The sequence below is a fragment of the Rhinatrema bivittatum genome, chromosome 9, assembly GCF_901001135.1.
Source record: "Rhinatrema bivittatum chromosome 9, aRhiBiv1.1, whole genome shotgun sequence".
Taxonomy (NCBI): domain Eukaryota; kingdom Metazoa; phylum Chordata; class Amphibia; order Gymnophiona; family Rhinatrematidae; genus Rhinatrema; species Rhinatrema bivittatum.
In genome coordinates, this window is record NC_042623.1 from 164971132 (window position 1) to 164991144 (window position 20013).

Consider the following 20013-nt stretch of genomic DNA (forward strand, 5'->3'; position numbering starts at 1 on the left):
GCGCGCTTTTCTTTGCCCCCATTAGCTACTTGCTATCTACGATTTGCACAAAATGGCAGCGCCCCTGTGGTAACCATGCCAACCTGTCTGACCCTTTCCTGTGAGTCACAGTGACTCACAGGAAAGGGTCGGACAGGTCAGCATGGATACCGGAATGCAGTGTATCCATGCTGACATTGTCTGAGCTGCACTGAATGCAGCCAATAGTGCTGTCATTCAGTGCTCTCTGTCAATTTCACTGATGAGCCAGCAGTATATAAACATCAGCACGAGGAGCCACGCACTTATTTCCAGCGATACTGTGGGGAGGTGGGCTGCTGGGTGGAAGAGGGAGGAGGCTGAACTAAGAGAGATAGGCTACTAGTAAAGGAAAGAAAATTATTCTTTGGTTTGCTGCAGTGCCAGGGTCAGCTACAGCTACTACTAGTCCTGTTTCTTTCAAGCTGTTTATTTTGGTCATCTCTGACTGAGAAGAGAAGCTGTGCTAGGTCAGCTAGCACTGACCACCATTTAGGGTGTTGGGCTGGCTTGGAGAGATATATTATTTTCAATTTCATCCATTTTTCTGGAGTGACAAAAATTCCTGCTTTTTTTTAATTCCAATTACTTAGTCTCTCAGTGCACTGAGCTTCACTGGACAGTTTAACAGGCTGGGTCTGTGCAGTCAAGTGCCCAGGGAGTCTGCCTCTTTTGTGCTTACAAGCAAGCAGCATCTGTGTGAACGCCACACACATTAGTGCACAGCCAGGCACCATGACAGTGGGCAGTGTTACTACTCAGTCATATTAAATCCATAATGTCAGGGAAAGATAGATGTAATCGAGTGATTGGGACTGGCAGAGGAGGCACCTCAAAAGACACTAGTGCAAAACCACCAGTACAGCTAAAAAGGCAACTGTCGCAATCTAAACTCTTTGTAGGGGATGGCAGTTCCATGCCAAAAAAATGAAATCTGACCATGATACATCGCCATCGCCACCACTTGTGGTTTTGGAGGTGAGGGAAGGGGAGGCAGAGTCATGCCAGACAAAATGTAGACACCCAAAAGCAGCAGGGGGACCGAAGCCTCAACTAACACTTAGCGTTGATAAGGTAGCGTAGTCACTATTTGCTTCTGATTCAGATGGAGAATCTTCTTGTGTGGGATTCTCATCAGAAACGGAAGAAGTAATAGCTGACGAATCTTCGGTAGAATCAGTTAGTCCTGTCTTAGCCTCCAGAAATGTGCAGCAGGGGAGAGATGACAGTGATAATGAGGAGGAGGAAGAGTAGTCAGTACGGGCACAGAGGGTGACTGATGCCCCCTCTGGCATTGCTTCTCAGGGTGCACCGACTACCTCAACTCCAGTGCCAGCATCCACCCCCAAGGTGTTAGAGAGGGGAGGATCACGAAAGACATCTCTGATCTGGAAACACTTTAAAGTGATGGAAGACCCACATTATGCTCGGTGTAATTACTGTGCCAGGGATATTAGCAGAGGCAAGCAAATGGGACATCTAACTTTGGCATGAACCATCATATGAAGAGGCAACACCCAACAAGATTACTGCTATCTGGGGATGGTGGCAGTTCCAGTCGGGGGACCCCTTCCAACCAGTGTGCAGTGGTAGGAAAGCAGCAGAGTCAGCCCATGCCCTCATCCCCTTCTAGCAGTCAGGCGGCAGGCCAGCAACCCCCTGACATGTGGCAGAAGCGACAATCCACCATGGAGGAAATGGGGTGGAGTGCGGTAACGCTATCCCGGGGTAGGAGGCAGGCAGCCTCAAAAGTTTTAACCAGGACCATTGGGGAAATGATTGCCCTTGATGACCAGCCCTTGCAGCTAGTGCAGAATGTGGGTTTCAAGCGTTTTTTGAAGGTCGTACTTCCAAATTACAAAATCCTGTGCAGAACCACATTTAGTAGAAAGGTCATCCCCAGACTGTACAAGCAGTGTCGCAGTCGCATGCAAGCACTGCTAGCTAAGGCAGACGGAAGAGTGCATTTCACCTGCGATATCTGGACCACCATGAATGCTGCACACTCTTACCTCTCTCTGACAGCACACTGGTGGGACATGGCTGAGGCAGGGGCAGCCAGCAGCTCTATTACTGAAGAAGTATCAGGGTGGAGGTGGGCTTTACTGCACACCCACCTGACGGACCAGGCCCATACTGCAGCCAATATTTTAGCATGCATCATACAGATGCTGGAGGGCTGGCAACTACACCAGCGAGACAGGAAAACGCAGGCAGGGTTCTTTGTCACAGACAATGGTGCAAACATGGTTAAGGCAATAACCGATGGATGGTTTAAGAACATCCGATGTTTTGCACACACTCTGCACCTGGTAGTGAAGTCAGCTTTGGGCTTGGAGTCCAATGACAAAGAAAATGAATACCTGCATAGGTTAATACAGAAGTGCAGGAACATAGCAGCCCATTTCCACAGAAGTGTGAAGGCGGGGCAGGTTCTCCGACAAAAGCAGACTGATTTGGATATGCCTCACAAGCGTCTCATTCAAGACATTGCCACCCGGTGGAATTCCACCTTTATGATGCTGGAAAGGTTACTGGAGATGCAGACACCCCTTCATGAACGTTCTGGTACAATGGACATAGGTGTGCAGAATCCCCTAGGGCATCATGATTGGTTAGTCATGAGTCAGCTGGTAAAAATCCTGCAGCCCTTCAAAGATGTCACAGACGAGCTGAGTTCCAGAAGTGCCACCTTGGCTGACATCATCCCTATAGTTAATTTCCTGGATGAACATTTGGAGGCCTTTAAACAGGAAGAGGGAATAACTGCTGAGGTGCTGCAGTGTCTGGACGTTTTGCAGCAGCAGGTGAAAGACAGATTAAGGCCTTTAACAGACGACCGCACATACATGCTCGCCTCTGTCTGTGATCCCCATGTGAAAGGTAAACTCGCCCTACAGTCCAGTTGTCTGTCATTTGTGAAGGAGCTGCTGTTAGCAAAGGTCCGTGAACAGGAGCGCCATAGGCGGAGACAGATTAGGCTTGAAGCAGAGGTGGAAACAGCAGGCACGTCAGAGAGTTGTGCTGCTAGCCCAAGCAGGAGGAGCACTGTGTCAGCGACAGATAGTACCTCCTCCTCCATGTCAGAATGCCCAAGGCATGTTGCCCATAAAGATTCATCAGTTGTGCAATGGGCGAGAGAGAAAGCAGCTGGATTGAGTGACTCTGAGCCCGCCCAAGCACAGGAGACAGCAGCACAGCTGTCAGTGACACGGTATCTCTCAGAGCCGATAGAGAAAATGCAGACAAATCCGCTGGCATATTGGGCACACAAGTCCACTGTCTGGCCACACCTAGCCAAAGTGGCTCAGCGATATCTGTCATGTCCACCAACCACTGTGCCCAGTGAACGTGTCTTTTCAATGACAGGGGATATTATGAGCCCTCACCGCTCAAGGCTGGCACCAGAGTTGATGGAAATCCTAGTGTTTTTGAAAGTAAACCTGCCTTTGTTTGGGTTTCCAAATTTTCCCTGTGAATGGCAAGATGAATAAAAGCAATTCAAAGCCTTGCAGCAGCTCCAATTGCCTCCTATGCTCCAGATAATATAAGCACTGCAGCACAAGTACCTGATATGAAACGCTGTGCCTGACCATCAACTGTCCAGGCCATGTGTCCCTAGGTGGGATTGACTTCTGTCCTCGAGTGCTGTGCCTGTTCATCCAGGCCTTGTGTCCCTAGGTGGGATTGACCTCTGTCCTCGACTGCTTTGCCTGTCAGTCCGGGCCTTGTGTTCCTACAAGTGTTTGACTTCGATTGCTGTGCCTGTTCATCCAGGTCTTATGTCCCTACCAGGGCTCGACCTCTAACGCTGTGCCTGTCTGTCCAGCTTGGAGCTAGGATATAATTTTCATGACCTTCATAATACGGGCCATTTTCCCAAGCTGTTTCTTTGTTGTTACATTAATGTTTCCAGTGCTATAGAAAACTGGTGTTAGTTGTACTCTAGTTCATCCTCTGTGTTCCCATTGTTTACAGAGGCACTGTACGGTACAAAGTCAACATAGGTTGATATTGCAGATTTGGACTTGAGTAGCAGTATTCTTATTTCTGAGAGCTCTTCAAGTTCCTTTGTCATCAGCTGAAGTGCGTAAGTACAGTCGGTATTCACTAGACGCCAACGGTATTCACTAGACGCCAACGGTATACACTAGATGCCAATGGAAACACCCCACTCTAGGGGTGAACCCGTTCTAGGGAGTCCTTTCCTGCACAAAGGAAAGGGAACTCTCTCCTGGGCCAGCCTGTCTTTCCCCTATCAAAACCACAGGGACCAGACAACCTCCACTCTGCCAGCCTGTCTTGCCCCTATCAGCTTTCTGCCACTCTCCTTTGCTGCCATACACCAGATGACTCACTTAACTCCTTGTGGTGTTCTTGCCACTCTCATGGTTCCTCAGTGTGTTGGTGCTAGTCTATCTGCTTGCTATGTTCCCCCTTCATTGTGCTGTTGGATGTCAATGCCACTTGTCTTGCCGCTTTCCCTGTCGTGCTGCCTTCGATGGTTCATGCATCTGCTATCGGTGCTCTCTTTTGAAGCTGTGGTGTGTTTTTGACATTCTCACTGCTGCTTTGTGCCTCTGTTAAAGCACTCTTGCCAATTCTGGTACCCCTTTGCACCTTTCCAGTGCCTTAGGCTATTCATGCCACTTTGGTGCCACTTTGCCACAGTCTAAGTACCTTGGAGCTCTTTTGTTGTTGTGATGATTGCTCCCCAGAAGTTTCATGAAAATTGATAATAAAACCCCAATTCTGCAGCCAAAAATAGGCTGGAAATCCTTTCCATTGACTTTAATGGGAACCGAAAACGTATTCACATATCGACGTATCGGATTCTCCATACGTCCGAATGCAACGGAAATGACCCCCGACGAATACGTATCACGAATGCAACAACATTTTTTTGCTGCACATCCCTAGCAAGCACCAGGCTGAGAACCCATGGCATATTTGAAGGCTCAGAAGTGAACTTTGACTGAAAACGTCCCAAAACAAAGCAAAAATTTAAATTATGGCTGTCCAGAGATGCACGTACCTTCTACATAGTGTGAAAAACACCATTGTTACTCAAGTGAAATTGAAGCACATGGGGAAGTACAAAAGGCAGTTAAACAGGTTTTTTTAAGAAACAGGAGAAAAGGTTCTAAGACCCTTCCCCGAAGTCCTACAACAAGACCTTGTCTTTCTAGACCAGAGGAATAGGAAATGCATTACCAGAAAGATTCTGGGCCGCGGGCAATGCTGCTAGGATCTGGGCTAAGAGAGGCCACACCCAATACTGGGATACAGAAGCAGCACCTAAGCCGAATGTATCAATGTTGGAGAATTCCCCATTCTGATGAGATCCCTGGCAAACATTCATTCGGGGAGTTACATGCAATTTGCCTCGCCAAGCTGCCTAGCTTCTTCTCAGTTTACACAGGGCCTTGTAAACTGAGTAATCTGAAGAGAAATCTATCAAAACCCCAGAATCTAGTCTAGGATAAAGATATGCTGAAGTAAAAATCCAGGAACCTCTCTGTTAAGAGACAGAAACAATCTTACCACATGATTTTCAACATATAGAAATATGGACTTTATTTTTGACCAGGAACCATTGAGGGTTCCAGACCTGGATTTAGTCTGACCAGCAGGACAAACTCCTTGCCCATTTAGCATAGTGCCTCAAGCCCTAGGCTAAAATTGGCCTTGTTCTTAACATAACAGATTCCTGTTACATTAGGTAGAAAATGTGTTTTTGAAAAAAACAACACTTCATCAACCAAACAAATCCTCAGAGAGTTTAGGTCAACACTTATTGTCCTTTGCTAAAGGAGGGCAATGAAAATCCTCAGCGACTCCAATAGCCTGGGTGCAGATCCCCTTATGCAAGCTTCCAAACCAAAGTTGGACACTTCCATAGTCAGGACAAGTTGTTCTTTACATGGAATACAAAATCCACCAGGACAGAATGTCTCTCATGGATGATTGCTGCAGACGTGTGCGATACACAGAGTGGATGGAACCATCCACATGCTAGAGGTCAATGTTTATCTTGAACATGATGATCACCTGTCTTGAAATGGATGGCAAGTGACACATTCCTACTTTAGGCAGCAGGTGTTCAATATTCAAACCCATTACACAGGTGAATCATTGCTTCAGCTACTAGGAAGCAGATTCCTAGTAGCTGTCATCACCTCATGGCAGCACCCCATATATGTTGAAAAGTCTGGCAGGAGCACCAGAGTGAACTAATGGTACAAGTTTTCTCAATATAGAGACCCCAGAGGCCTTCTTCTTGAGTACAGCAGCAGGAAAATAGGCAGGTGCTGACCTTAATACTAAGTCATCTCTGCCTTCCACAGAGGAGTTCACCATTACCAGGAGTGAAAAAGCCTAGTGGTCTAGCAATCCCTGCAATCCCGCTTCCTAGCTCCATATCAGGAACCCTGTAAGAAGCTGTTCCAACAATCCCCTTAGCTGGTCATAGATTGTCATTGGGCATAGTCCCTCACAGAACTTGGAATAATATAACTCCTAGAAGCTCCCCAGTAACAAGGAATCCAGGTCATAAGCTGCTATTAGAAAGAACCTCTGGAGGCCTTTCCACTCCTTATGGAGGAGGTAAATTAGGGCTCTGATTCATAGCTCCACTATCTCGATAACCCATCCAAACTGGATAGTGCAACCAGGATTGGGCAGGATCACACATATTTAGGAGGCTCAGCTGAATGCTGTCGATCTGCCGAAGCGATGTTTCAGGGCACTAGCAGCTGATGTTTTCTGAGCCATATCGGTGCACTGGCACTCAATGTCCCTCTGCAGTGGACATGTCCCACTGGCACAGCAGTGCCTGCCTGACAACCATCGCAGAGCTATGCTTGATGTTCAAATCTTTGGTGTGCCCAACATTGGCGATGCAACATACTGATACACCTATGCCCACGGTGCAGCCACCAAATCAATGCCTGTGTGACAGTGCATTTTATCACCCAGGCTGCAGCGGTACTTAGTACTGCCAATGGCTTCTGATGTAGATTCCGCCAACTCTTGTGGCATCCGGCTTCGCTTCCTTGGTGCCCAGCACCAAGTCCACCAGTGATGCTTTGTTCTGCATTGGCATTGGTGATACCCAAAGCAGACTCCATTGGCAGCTGACACACATTCCCGCAGTGGTCTGTGTCTGGCAGTGACTGGCACCAATTCTGATACCTATTGTTGGTGCACCTAGTGCTGATTCAGTCAATGACTATTATGCCAATTCTGTCAGTGTCTGATAGCTATTCTGCTGGTGCCCCATATCCACTGTCAACTCCACCAAGTGCCACAGCATCAATTCCCATCAGTCCATTGACACTTGGTTGTGTACAAGCATCTGATACCAGAACAGGGCACCAGGTGCATCAGCATTGCTGATTGTCCATGCTCAGACACTCATCTCCACCTTGAAGACTGCCCTTCCAGGATAAGCTGGCAGGCAGGAGGGGAGGCCACGTCATCTGGAACACTAGAAGTAGTAATTAATTTGGACCCCTGGAGACTAGTTCAGTTTCCCGAAGTGTGGTAAGCATTCCTCCCCATGGAATGCTCCATTATCAGACATCGAACCAGCCCTGAACTTGATGCACACAGGCATGGATTCTGGATCCTTCAATGTCACCTCTGTCGATGCCCCTCAGCTGGGTTAAGTCTTTCAGAACTCCCACCTGGAGCACTAATTGCACCTTGGTCCGTACCCAAGTAAGTCTCCGAAACACCGAAGAAAAGAGGCCTAGTCTGACCACACAGTGAAAACTGCAGTTTCCATGAGGCATTAGAATAAGGTAAAACATACATAAAGGCTTAAAAACACAAAAGTTGCCCAGGCTGTGCTGGGTCCTAGGCTGCCACATCATAGGCTTGACAGAAATAAAGCGTAAGAAAAGCCTACCGAAAGGTACATGAAGGAGAAAACAAACCTGCAAGAAAAAAGAAATTCTGAAGCTCTAGAAGCTTTCCCTGCAGTAAATGTGAGGGAGAAAGAACCATGTCTTGCAGGCTCTGCAGAATAAAAGAGACTGAGGGACCCTGCCAGGCAGGCAGGGAGGTGGCTAGTGTTGAGCATGCTCAGTAGAGCATGCTCAAACGTTCTAGAAGCTTTGAAAGCAAAGTTCAATGCCGGACCCCACATGAAATGACTGACATCCTGCTCCGCTTCAGAGGAAAATTTAGCTGCTTTCATTGGAATGAGAAAAAGGAAAATAAGCACATAGAATGGACATGGAACGCACAAAGTCCCCCATCAACAGTATTGAGCTGACTGACCTGTTGCAAAGCGATCTTTGTAGAGGACTCCAGTGACAGCACCACAGGAGACTGGAAAGCTGTCTGAAGCAAAGAGACTACTTAATTCAGGTGATAGTTCTCCTGTTACTGCTCCTCTCCCTGACAGAGATAGAGAATTTAACAAGAATTAGACTACAGGACAATTTAATGACAAAAAAAAAAAATACAGGCCTCCTCCCGTAACTATGAATATTTGCAGATGCAATCATACTTACTATGTCAAACTTTCTGGCCCATCTCAGTTTCAATTCACTTGGATTTCTGAGGGTTTCAACTTGACTTTTATTGGGCAGTTTTTGAAAACCATTTCTCCAGGTAAATACTGAATTACCTAGGTAAACTGGCTGTTTGACAACTGCCCACCCCTTACACGTGGGGATTAACAACAATCATACTTTTACCCAGATAGAAGTAGGCATTCCTGGTGCATGCTATGCTCGGGGGAGGGAAATAGCACTTCAATGTCAAGGTCCATATTCAAAAGCATTTAGCCAGATAACTGCACGGCGTGGCAGTTGCTATTATTACTCTTAACAGAAGGCTTGGGGGTAGCCTGCATGGAGCAGTAGTTGGGACTACTCTTAAAAAATAATAATAATTTTTTTTTTTTTTTAAAGAAAAGTTGCTGGGCAGACAGGACGGAACATTTCAATCTTTATCTGCCATCATTTACTATGTTACCATAATAAGTTATTCAGCTAGAATTTAGCCGGATTAAGTTAGGGGCATTCTGAAACGTAACTGGGAGGAGCTGAGTTACCCGGATAACTTATCTGGTTAGCCTGGTCGGCCATAGACCTGCCATAAAGTGAGCCAGATAAACTTATCTGGCTCACTTTAAGATAGCCAGATATATTCAGTAGCATGGCTGTGCAGCTGAATATATAAGCTAACTTAACTAGATAAGTTTATCTGGCACAGCAGCTGACTATGGACCACTGCATTCTCAAATCTATGTGTGTTACTTCATATGGAAAATGGACCCACATGGTGCATGTCTCTGTGGGTACTTTTTCTTGGGGCAATTTTCAAAGGAAAATTGTGCTTATACTTTCCCGATTCCACCATTTCCTAAATGTGTCAGTTTATGAAACCTGAAACTGTGAATTCAGATTTCAGGAATAGTAATACCCATGACTGGCAGTTCTCCAGATTTAGAACCCGAGCTCCAGGTTTCTCGTGTTCACCAGGGCTCAACCCCATAAGGAAAAGGAGACATGACAGTGCTTTCAAGAAGAGCCAAGAAGCTGCTGCCTCTGCCAGGTAACATTACCAAACCTCCCCCTTCCCCACTGGTCGCTCTGAGGCACCGTGTGCTAAAGAGGTGCAGTTCTCACAGCGCTTTCTTGGCTACTGTCCAGGCTGCTTGGAGTTAGGAGAGGAGGCAAGAAGAGGAAGGTAGAGAAGAAGAGTGTCACACATGCAAGAGAGAGAATGAAGCAGGGAGGAGACACACAAAGGAGAGGGAGAGAAGAATAGAGACAAAGAACAGAGAGAAAGAAGGAGAGAGACATACCGGGGAAGGAGAAAATCAGAGACACAAAGCTCTACTAGTGTGGGGAAATGAGTCCGTTTGGTGCTGCCCGATGGCGTCAGTCACATGTAATCTCTAACCTTTTTTGCTATCTACAGAAAACTCCCTTTACATTAAGCAAACTTGCTTTCCTGCAGGTCTGCATATTAGTACCTATTTCATCAGATATTATGCTACTAACCTGGTGACTGCAGTGTATCAGGTGGGGACAAAGGACCTGAGGCATTTCCGCGCTGCAGAAAACAAAAACAAACACAAAGATACTCAAAGCACAAACATTAACAGACGTCACTTGCTACTGATACATCCAATCTGAGAATCTGCTAGAGAAGGTTAAGGATTCATTGTAAATTTTTCAATCCGGTCCTGGCTTGCAAACCTCACTATGAGGTCAATTTTCAAAAAGTCTAGGTATCTAACTTTGAAAGTTAGGCTCCTAATAAACTAGTGCTTTTAGAAATGTAGGCTTCTATTTTACTGAAAATAGGAACCTAATTTTGGCGTCTATATTTTTAGACTCAGCTTTTTTTTTAATATTGGCCTATAAATATGTAGAGGTCAATATTCAAAGTCATTTAGATGGATAACTTGAAAAGCTATCCGTCGAAATGGCAAGTTTTGCAATATTCAGCCACTTATCCAGCCACTTATTCAGCCACTTATTCAGCCACTTATCCAGCTAAATTATAGCTGGATAAGTCATTATCTGGCAATAATCTAGCCAGATAAAAAAGGGGCATTCCGGGGGAGTTCTAAGGCATGCCAAAGTTATCCAGCTAACTTAGCCAAATTTCAAGTAATATCTAACTAAGTAACTGCCTGATTCACTAAGGCTTTTCTCCCCACTCTGTGTCAAAGGGAAAATATCTTGATGAATCAGGCCCTTAGTTGAATAATTTTAGACCTGCTTCTCACAGCTGACCTAAAGTTATCTAGCTTTGAGTGGGCGGATAACCTACCACTTCTTCGGATATCCTCTCGTTATACAGCAATCCCAAATGCTTCCAACGTTACTCTAGTAATAGTGCTGACAGCTTACCCTTCCAGCACTATTACTAGAGCAAGGCTGGAAGCACCTGCATTCACTCTGTACCATGATCCCGGATTTCAAAATGAGGCAAATATTCAGGTACTCAGTAGGTGTGAGGGTTTTTGGGGCAGGATTGCAGTGTAAGAATGTGTAGGGGGTGCTAGGGTTCAGTACACTTCTTTTAGTATTTAACAGGGATTGAGGGGAAGGGTTGGAGGCCTAGTGCTTCCATTTTTTTAATTTTTTTATTTTTGTTTTAGAAGGGTTTGAGGGGGGTCTGGCCAGTCAGGGGTTTTGAGATTTGTGATGGTGGGGTGGGAACCGGACTGGAGGCCCACGGAGAAGTTTTCTCTTACAAGGCCAGATATCTTTAGACCTAATCGGACATATTTAAAATTTGGCCGGTTATGTTGAAAGTTATCCAGCTACAGGTAGCCAGATAATTTCAATAAAGAATATCCGGTGGGACATTTATCCCACTGAATATCCAGGACACAACTGGCTTATTGAATATTGGCCTGGTATATCTTAGAAGAGAGAACAGAAAAGGGAATATGACTAGGACATTCAAATACCTCAAAGTTATCAATAATGCACAAGAAGCATACCTTTTTCAGAGGTAAAACTGTTCTAGATTAGAACAAGAGGTCACAGTATGAGGGGTTGGAGGAAGGGTGCTGTAGGGGTGGTGGTGGGTGGGGGATTTAGAGCTTTGTGGTTGTGGGGATCGCCGCTTGACTGAGACTAATTTTTTGGCACTTAGCTGGAGGATGGGAGGGAGGGGGATCATCTGCTTGGCCTGGCTATTTCTTTTTGGGGGTGGAAGGAAGAGGGATCATTAGCTTAGTCTGGATAATTATTTTTGGCAGGTAAGTGAGGAGTGGTTGAGAGGGGGGATCTTCGGCTAATTATTTTTCCACTTGAAAAGAGGGAGATTGTGCTTTTCTTTCAGCTCACTGCTTCTTTTTTTTTAATTCAATAGCCCAGTGGGAGGCAAAGTTACCCAGATAAATCTATTTTGAGGAACTTTTGCCAAGTATATTCAGTGGCACTTTTATGCCGCTGAATATCCTGGATAAAGTTAGATTGCTAACTTTACCCAGCTAAACATCCCGCTCCCTATTGTGCTGTACGTTACTATCACTTTCTCTTTTGAAAACTGAGTCTGAAAAAATAAGCACACAGACCTGCACCTATTATTTTATAGGTACTTTTTCCAGCAAAATTATCTCTGTGTGTGTGTATGCATATGCATGTAACTGTGCAGGCATGAATGAAAGTACTGCCCTTCCCTGATTCTGTCCCTAGAAATGCCTCCTCTTTCTGCATATAAAAGTGTGGCAACCCTTTAGGATCACCACTAGAAAGCCCTAGTTCCCAATCTTGGGGTAGGAGTTAGGATGTACGTAGAGGAGGGAGTGGTATACATTTCTGGAAGAGCTCCTCCAATGAGGTTGCTAGAATAGTCAGCCTTCCTGTCTATATAAATGCAGGGGGAATAAAAAATCTGTATGACAGTTTCTCTATGGAGTTTTGTGGGAGAAGGAGCTTTTTATAGCTTGTGGTTTTGTCTTCTCCAGGAGCAGGTCTCACAACTTGTGATCCAGTATAGGTAGGAAAGTTGTTTTTTTTTTAATTTAATTTTTATCATTTCAAACATTACAGCAAGATACCTCTTACAGAAAATAGGAATACAATAACTCAAATACATATGAACACAAGATCCTAACTTTTAATCCTCCATTTTTGCATTCCCCCTTAAAGAAAATTTTAAAAGAGGGGCAGAATATAAAGGGAGTTTTACAAGTAACATTGCTAGAATCAGCTTAACGTTTAATAAAGACATTCATTCTTTATGATCCTCTCACTATGGCTAATTAACGGAGGGAATAATAACCCTCCTTGCATATAGGAAGGATTTTAACTGCTCAGGGTATGAGAAAATGAAACATTCAGTTGGAGACTTTACGACACACTTGCAAGGATATTTTAATACATATGAAAACCCCAGAGCTACTACTTGTGGCCTTAAAGCAAGAAATACTCATCTCCTGTCTTGTGTGTCAGGAGCAAAATCAGGAAAAACACGTATCTGAAGGCCTCTAAAGGGTAACTCAATATTCCTAAAATATCTTTTCATGGTTTCCACTACATCATTATCTATTATAAAGGAGACCATTAAAGTTGCACATTCATAGAATTCAGCTGATGAATCTTCCAAAAATCTGGTTAAATTCCCCTTATTTTCACTTTCTTGTAATATATCCCTATTCCTAGATGACACAGGTAGGTAATATAACTTATTCACTGAGGGACATTCACCCTCCTGGAATTTCAGATTTTCCATGAAATATTTTTTTTAAGTGATATAAGGGAGTTCGCCAATAATCTTTGGAAAATTTAAAAACCTCAGATTTAAATGTCTTGAATGATTCTCAGGATGTTCCAGTCTCCTTGAAACCACATTAATCTCTTTCACGACCTTAGCATTACATTCTTTGGTTTTCTTTAATTCAGCTTCCACTGTTTCTAGGTAGGAAAGTTAAATCCTTCCAATTCATCACCTGCTTGGTTGGGTTGTCTCCACATTTGAGTTCCAGCGATTTTGATGATTTTTCTTTTTTTTGCATGACCTCTGGTTCTGGGTCTAAGAAAGGATTTTAGGGAAGTCCCATTTCTGGGAAGGTCAGGGTAGGGAAGTCTCTACCTGCTCCATCCCACAATCCGTGGTTGGTAGTAGGTGGTGACCTGCTGCAGGAGAGTTTCAGTTTTGGACATTTGTGTAAAGACTTTGCTTCTTGTGGATCTAGGTGGAAGAGTTTTACTGCTACCCTTCCTGCTCTAGCATGGGGCAAGCTGGACCGTTCATTCAAATGATCCCATCTATCATCCAAAAAGGAGAACTGTGAGCAAGACTTTTTTGATATATCTGGAGACCCCCATCTGGGAAAGAAGTACATTTGGGAACCATGCAGTGTTTAATATCCTATTTGACCATCAGAATTTTGGAAAGGGGTTTCTGCCCATAACTAGGATACCCTGGCCCATCTAGGAAAGATTACTTTTCCATGCCCTGGTGTTTTTTTTTTCTTTCCCAGATCCCATCCAGTTGCACAGAGAAAGGAGAGTTGAAGACCTGAGATAACAATTGGTTTTATCAAGAGCTAGTGTACGTAGTGCCACAAACTTAATTTTGAAGAATTTCTGCAATAAAGTTTTATTTGGACATTCATCCTGATGCAGCTCATGGCAGGGCCAAATAAAAGCTGCCACTGCCCCCCTCAGAATGAGATGGTCAGCAGCAAGGACAAAGAAAAGCTACCGCCTGACCCCTGTCCTGATGTGGCTTTCAGCAGGGTCAAAAGAGAGCCACTGCCACCCACTCCCTAGTCTGATATGGCCAGCAGTAGGGCCAAAGAAGAGCCACACAGCTGTATGCCCCCCATGCTGTACTCTATTCCTGCACTGTCAGTGTGGTCTGCTTTCCCTCACTAACATGTCCTTCTGCCTCTTTCTCCTCTGTCAGTAAAGTGGAAGCTAGCATAGTACTGACTAAACCTCCTAATATGGGGTTTTCAACTAATGTCTCTCCCTTCTCTGCTTCAGGAAATCCTATGAAGGGAGATTTGTCAAGCTCTGAAGCAGAAGAGGCTGACAAAACTGATTTTATAGCCTCTGCTGCACTAAGGGTTTGAGCTGCTAGTTTTAGTTTCTCCACTTGTACTTGTACTTCTAAAGGCACTGGTGGTTGTACTCTGCTGCTACTAGTACTACTAGTGCCTTCCCTTTCCCTCTCTCTTAGGTAACAGGATTGGCTGAGATACTGATGGAACAACTGGCATATCCGCCCCAAATCTCAACATCTTGTGGCTTGACATGCCTTTCTCTCCTGCCTTTGTTTGGGATTTTAAAAAATCCCTCTTTATCTTAGTTGGAGGACTCACTGTTGTCTGTCTAGCAAATCCCCTGACAGCAGCTGCGGGCTTCCCATGTCCTTTGCCTAACATGATACATTTTTTTTTCTGCTGTCAATTTTTATTTCTGAAAATGTGGTGGTTAGTCACACTGACACCACTAGTGTGACTAACTACTACATTGATCCTTCTGTGTGTAAGGTTGAACAATACACAAAGAGAATACACTACAGTAGAACAACAATTTTAGTATTTTGCTCTGATGAATACAGTGCACACAGATGCACACAACACACACAGAAAAAGCAATGAATGATATACTGCTATACTATGTGTGTGAGCAAACTACTGTGAAAACAGAAGTAAAAGTGAATGCAATAATAATGCAGTAACAAAATAAATTAATCCACAAAGTGGCTGGCTGTACCTGTGGTGGTAACTGGCACAGACCTACTGCACTCTTTGTGGATGCACTGATGTATCTATCTAACAGATACAAAGAGAGTTAAAACAGCCTCTCTATGAGGGATAATGTAGCAGAATTCAGCTACAGCGCTGGTGCTACACTGGTTAGCAACAGGTTTAAAATGTAATAATTGCAAATAGATGCACTGCCAGGCAGGCAGCCTGCAGTGCCTTCCCCCTGGAGGGGAGAAGGGAATGATGGAAAACACTAACCTTCCTCTATGACAGTGGCAGTGATAGCAGTGAAATGTTAAAAAAAAACAAAAAAATTTAAGAACTATGCAAATTAACACAGTGTGACAGAAGCTACCAGATAACAGGATTAGAACAGATGTAATGTTTCTAATCTTGAACCAAAGCACTGTTGATACAGAAGACTAAGAACATAAGAACATAAGAAAATGCCATACTGGGTCAGACCAAGGGTCCATCAAGCCCAGCATCCTGTGTCCAACAGTGGCCAATCCAGGCCATAAGAACCTGGCAAGTACCCAAAAACTAAGTCTATTCCATGTTACCGTTGCTAATGTCAGTGGCTATTCTCTAAGTGAACTTAATAGCAGGTAATGGACTTCTCCTCCAAGAACTTATCCAATCCTTTTTTAAACACAGCTATACTAACTGCACTATAACCACATCCTGTAATAATACAGAATTCAAAGACAACAGCAAAGCATCCTCCATGAGTGAGAGAATCCAAGTGCAAGCTGAAACAGTCAGGGAATACAATAAGAAGGATGGAAAGTTCAGTGATTCACTGATTTAAAACAATGCTTCCCTTTGATATGGCGGCTCAAGGCAATCTGCTGCCTGAGGTGAAGAATGAAATGCCCCCCCCAAGGTCCAGTGCAGGTTAAATCACCAAGGGCCAGGGCAGGGGGAAGGCAATGGAGAGTGACGTGACTTGCCCAAGTTCACAAGGAATGGCAATAGGATTTGAACTCTGGCTTCTGTTGTTTGCAGCCCACTGCTCGAACCACTCTGTTTTGGGGCCTGCTATTTTTTTGTTTTCAATCTTTAGGGGGCACCCGTAGAAATATCTAAAGGGGCAGGGTGGCCTTTGGCCATCCCACCTCCTGGGTTTAGAAATAGGACTCCTCCATTCCCAATTGCCTGCCTCCCACCCTTCTCTAGGATCTGCCCCTGGTGGTGAGAGAGGTCAGTGAATGGTGGGAATCTGTGTGTATGACACACTCTCTCTTAGGGCTGATACAAGGGTATTAGATGCCCTAGACAAAGCTTACAGCCTTTCATTCCCCCTTCCCTCCCCTCCCCACATAATTAAAACTTATGCATTCTTTTCCATTTTAAAAAGTATTAACTTTCTCAACCTAAAAAGGTAGATTGTATATGGAAAATAGACATTCAAAGTACAATCTTCTGAAGTAAAAATATCACTTACAACAACATATATATTATATAGGCATACAGTGCAAAAAACCCCCCACACATTTTCAATAATAATAGTTTAATAGACTTAATAAAATATCTTTCTCATAGTAATCATGGCAGTTTACTGGATCCCATATGGTAATAGGCCTATGGTAAAGTGGACTTGGCCCACTGAAAGCCAGGAATAAACTGAACTACAGTTCCAATATAGTAGGCCTTCCAAATCATAATTGCCAGCACTTGACCAATGAAAAAGCTATACTGCAAATATTACATCAGGCCCTAAACACCAATACACCTCCTATTAGGAAAACAGATTAAAGTTAGGTTGTTGTAAATCCCTACACAGAAACTCCATGCTAGCAGAATATCTAAAGCCTCAGTCACGAAATACAGAATAAAGAGATCATAAAATATAAATTGAAATGTGCAGACAGAAACTGAACTGGAAATCACAAGAAGCCAAACTCTGTAAGCAATGCAAACACAATAAAAAATATAAAACACTAAACATACCAATAAAAAGAATGTCAAATCTGCTTATAAATTCAGCCATTTAAAAACACATATGAAAATGTTTAAAATATTACCAAACACTAATAAAATATTTCAGAACAGCAGATAAATCACATCCAATAATTAAAACTAACAAGAATAAAAAAAAATCTCCCACTCTCTATACCTGGGAACTTTAGATTTCCAGACCTCCTGAGATTGTCATAGATTGGAGGAGGGTGCACAGACTTTAACCTCTCTCACACACATATGTACAGGTACTCTCAAATACGCACGCACACACATACACACACAAAAACCCTCTCCTACACACACATGCACCCACCCTCACCACCTCTCATAAACACACACACACACACACACCCCACCCCCACCACTCTCTCATAAACACACATACCACCCCCACCACCCTCTCATATGCACACACATCCCATCCCCATTACCCTCTCATACACACACACACACATACCACCCTCGCCACCCTCTCATACACACACCTCGTTCCCCAGGACTCTGAGCTGCAGCCACCGTGCTGCCCTGCATTCTCTCCATCATGTTGCACTCTGTGCCACTGCCCCACTCTCGCTCTCTGCCATGCTGCACTCTATACCATCACCGCCAAGGGACCTTTCTTTTGCACATCACAAAGCCTTGCTGCCACGGGATCTGGGACCTATCTTTTGCTGGCAGGGAGAAACCCTGCCAGCAGGTCACAAAGCCACGCCGCCGCGGGCTGCCAAGACCTGTCTTTTCCTGACAAGAAGAAGAAACCCTGCCAGCATATTACAATTCTGCGCTGCTGCGGAACGCCGGAACTTTTCTTTTGCTGGCGGGGAGTGGATACCCTGCTGGCATGTCGCTGCTCTACGCCACCAGTCTCACCACCAGAGTTTGCATGCATGAAGGGTGAGGTGGCTGTGGCAGGAAGGTTTCGGGGGGCAATTTTGTCACCTCAAAATTTTGCCATCTGAAGTGACTGCCTCAACCTGCCTCATTATAGAACCGCCCCTGCCCTTGACAACAGATCCCGGTTCTCCTCTGACCTCACACATGAGTCATAGGAATGAGGGCTGGTTGCTATGGAAACTCTTACATGACCTGCCCAGCCTCAGACTATCTTTTTAATGCAGCCAATGCTTTTCAATGGGGAAACATAAACAAATTAAACAAATGACAAATGTTTCATTCATGGGACTTGCTCATACATTTTTGGGGCAAACGAATCAAACGAATATAGTATATTCGTTGTGGATAGCCCATCCATTTTTAAGCAAATTCACATCCCTAATATGTATATCATCTATCTTTAGTTCTCTACATATACGTAGTAGAGATGAGCTTCATTTTTCTGGGTCGGGGGGGTTCAGTTTGGGTGCTTCGTATGAAAACTCGTTTTCCCAAGGATCGTTTTTTGGAAAAAACGAAGTTGAAACCCGAACCCGGAAAAACAAATAAAAAAACCCCCACCCCAACCCTTCAAATTAACTGTATTACAATCCTCCCACCATCCCGATTCCTCCCCAAGACTTACTAAAAGCCCTGGTGGTCCAGCGGGATCCACGAGCGATCTCTCCCTCCTGCTGTCGGGCTTGCTATGAATCAAAATGGCGCCAATGGCCCTTTGCCCTTATGATGTCACAGGGGCTACCGGTGCCATTGGTCGGCCCCTGTCACATGGTAGGAGCACAAGATGGCGCCGGCTGTCCATTGCTCCTACCATGTGACAGGGGCCAACCAATGGCACCGGTAACCCCTGTGACATTGTAAGGGCAAATGGCCATCGGCGCCATTTTGATTCGTGGCAGGCCCAACAGCCCGGAGGGAGAGATCGCTCACAGGACCCCGCTGGACCACCAGGGCTTTTAGTAAGTCTTTGGGAGGGATCGAGATGGTGGGGGGGGGGGGTTGTAATAAAGTAAAATTGAAGGGTTGGGGTGGGGTTTTTTTTGTTTTTTTTTAATAAAGGTGCCCCTCTGCCCCATACTAACCTGAAAAACAAATTTTCCCCGAAATTCAGGGAAAATCCGTGTCGGGGTTCAAGCCCCCCGAATCATGATGAATTAGGCAATTTCAACGAAATTGCCTAATTCGTGATAAACTAATGCACATCTCTAGTATGTAGGAAGAGAGAGAAAGAAATGGATATATTAATTACATAGATAGCTAGGTTACCTGATGTGATAATGAAATGCAGGGTTATTTTTCAAAGATACTTCTGTGTGTATGATTGTGAACTTTGGAAGATGAGGATTAATATTACATGAGAAAGAGAAATGCTTACCTGGAAAGTTGGAGGACTTGGAGGAGGAGTTGGTGTATTCATTGGATTCAAAGGACCTGTCTATAAAGAACATGGTAAGAACATACTTCTGCCTTGATGCTTTTGACGCAACTGCTCTCCACTATGAGATCACTCTTCACTTTGATGGTGAGGGAGGGAAAAGGGAATTAGATTCAGAGGACAACTAACACGAGCCCTGACTTTTAGGGTCTGGGGAGCTGACATGCACACATAAGGGAAAAAGTACAAGACTGGTTCTATGGCCAAGTTCTAAAGCAAAGCATGTCAAGCAGCATTGTCTGAATTTTCAAGACAGCTCCGCTTTGTTAATATATAAGGCTTGGGGATAAACTGCACGGAGTGGCAGTTACTATCTGAAAACAGAAACATAGAGGTAACCTGCATGCAGGGCTGGAGCAAGGGTATTAGGTACCCTAGGCACCTTCTGCCTTGTGCCCATCCCTCGGTCGTGCAGCCCCTTCCCTGTCACGCTGCCCCCCCCCCCCCCCTCCCCCCCCCCCCCCCCCCACACACACACAGTCTTGCCACACCGCAC

The 20013-nt window shown here is 44.7% G+C and overlaps 1 protein-coding gene across 2 annotated transcripts in view; it reads right to left on the minus strand.

The window, feature by feature from the left end:
* Nucleotides 1–20013, minus strand: part of LOC115098937 (nuclear body protein SP140-like protein) — a 129801-nt gene that overhangs the window by 43601 nt on the left and 66187 nt on the right. For both annotated transcript variants that reach the window (XM_029616067.1, XM_029616066.1), the window contains exons 10-12: nucleotides 19458–19517; nucleotides 10041–10092; nucleotides 8305–8424 (exon numbers count right to left, since the gene is read on the minus strand). In XM_029616067.1, coding sequence (XP_029471927.1) covers nucleotides 8305–8424; nucleotides 10041–10092; nucleotides 19458–19517 — 232 coding nt within the window. The remainder of the gene's footprint in view (nucleotides 1–8304; nucleotides 8425–10040; nucleotides 10093–19457; nucleotides 19518–20013) is intronic.